The sequence below is a fragment of the Austrofundulus limnaeus genome, unplaced genomic scaffold (assembly GCF_001266775.1).
Source record: "Austrofundulus limnaeus strain Quisiro unplaced genomic scaffold, Austrofundulus_limnaeus-1.0 Scaffold81, whole genome shotgun sequence".
Taxonomy (NCBI): domain Eukaryota; kingdom Metazoa; phylum Chordata; class Actinopteri; order Cyprinodontiformes; family Rivulidae; genus Austrofundulus; species Austrofundulus limnaeus.
In genome coordinates this window covers 222,297-224,037 of record NW_013952483.1, presented here as the reverse complement: position 1 = coordinate 224,037, position 1,741 = coordinate 222,297, and the positions used below count along the sequence as shown (strand labels likewise).

The 1,741-nt window shown below is 39.7% G+C and overlaps 1 protein-coding gene across 1 annotated transcript in view; it reads right to left on the bottom strand.

Moving 5' to 3' along the window:
- The window catches only part of LOC106519707 (general transcription factor IIF subunit 2), a gene marked incomplete in the record, with an annotated part of 61,379 nt that overhangs the window by 1,552 nt on the left and 58,086 nt on the right, over positions 1 to 1,741 (bottom strand). The window contains 1 exon segment of the mRNA XM_014011480.1: positions 1,265 to 1,408. Coding sequence (XP_013866934.1) covers positions 1,265 to 1,408 — 144 coding nt within the window.

Below are 1,741 nucleotides of genomic sequence, written 5' to 3'. Positions count from 1 at the left end.
TTTGCAACAAGAAGGTCCAGAAGACCTATACAATTTTTTTTCTTTTTGATTTTTTACCTGGATTACTGAGATGCATCAGGACAATACAAATGCATTTTTGGAAAGAACACTGAGAACATATTACAAAGTAATTTTCATGCTGCTGAGATGAACAGTTGAGATATTTGCATGTGAAGTAACAGGAAGTGATGTCAAAGGGGAACGTCTAAAATGCTCAACAGCCCAGACTGTGGAGAGGAATCTYATGTTTCAGATTATTTTGAGTCGCTAGTTATGTGTCTAAATGGGTAAAATAGTGWGTGGTATGCCAAGTTCCTTAAACAGAACGATGTTTTCTTTGACGTTTCGTATCTGAAGACTAATTTAAAAAAAAACTTTTTACAGTTTGGTAACATTTGGAGATGCTATTGAAAACTCACGACAGTATTTTCCCACAGTATATAGCTGAAATGTATAGAGTTTATTTATTTGCTGGTTTGAAAGAAACAGTTACAATTATTGCATATTATTATATTTAGTCCACCACTGATGTGAAACCACAGATTTAAGGGTTTTCTGATTCAGTCTCTACTCCATGCTATTCATATATGTTTAATCAGACCGGCTCAGTTTCATATGAGGTAATAAAATGATCCAAATGACCTTAAACTCCACATAAACCAATTAAAAACGCCCCTTTATCTCAAAACCAAAGCTAAAACATTAGCTGCAGTACCGCACAGTGACCACAGGGTGTCTCTGTTGAGCCTGAAACGCTTCAGTCACTCCACTTGATGAATAACAGGGACGTGCTTCAAAACTTCTCATAATGGACATTTTGGTTACTTTAGTTCAGTTAATTTGAGTGTTGGCCAAGTGCTTTGGGAGAGGAGCGATGGTGGTGGAGTGTATCGGGGCGTTTGACTCCTACTCAGCCGGTGGTTACGCAATCAGAAGCAATCAGAGGGAGAGGAGGACCTCAAAGGTCTCATCTGCACCTACACGTTGCTGTTCGCCGAGAGCCTGGAACCTGTCCAGCGCGCTACATCGATCCCTYCCGCGTGCGCCCGCGTGCACGTGTGAGCGCGCGGGCCCAAAATTTCAGCCACAACAGATAGTGTGAGCAGCAGGCGTCACACTGTGGGCGACTGGTTTCAAATTTAACAAAGCAAGGTGGATGGTGGGCAGGTGTATTGTTTGTTTTTTGTATGTTTTTTCCACTTATATTGTTAAGTGTGTTCTTGTTTGTTTGTGTTGGATGTTTTTCACACCGAGTTGTGCTCACCACAGGTTGTTTGGTGATGTCCACCAGGTCCTTGAAGCTGTAAAACTGGTGCTTCTCGAAGGCGGAGAAGAGCATGTCCAACACCACCTGCCGCTCGGCTCGCACCATTTTCCCCTCAGACTTCTTCTTCTTTTCAAAATCCGTCTTTAGAACAAAACACATAYTTTACAGTTTCTAATGCATGAAATCAGAGTGTTCAATATTGGTCCATTAAACCTGCCTTTTTATTGAGTTTCAAAGATATTCCTAAAATTTATAAATGTAGAATTTAACTGGCATAGAGCACTTCTTCTCTTTCATACAACGACTGAAAAACCTACAGGTATTTGTCCCTTTTTAGGAACAAAATCTAAATTTCAGCGGATTTGTAAAGTACGTAAGTTCAAATACTTTGTTTCTTCTTAAGTAAAATCTTTGGGTATCTGTACTTTACTTGAGTAATTCTTTTTCAGCCTACTTTTTACTTCTACTTCTTAC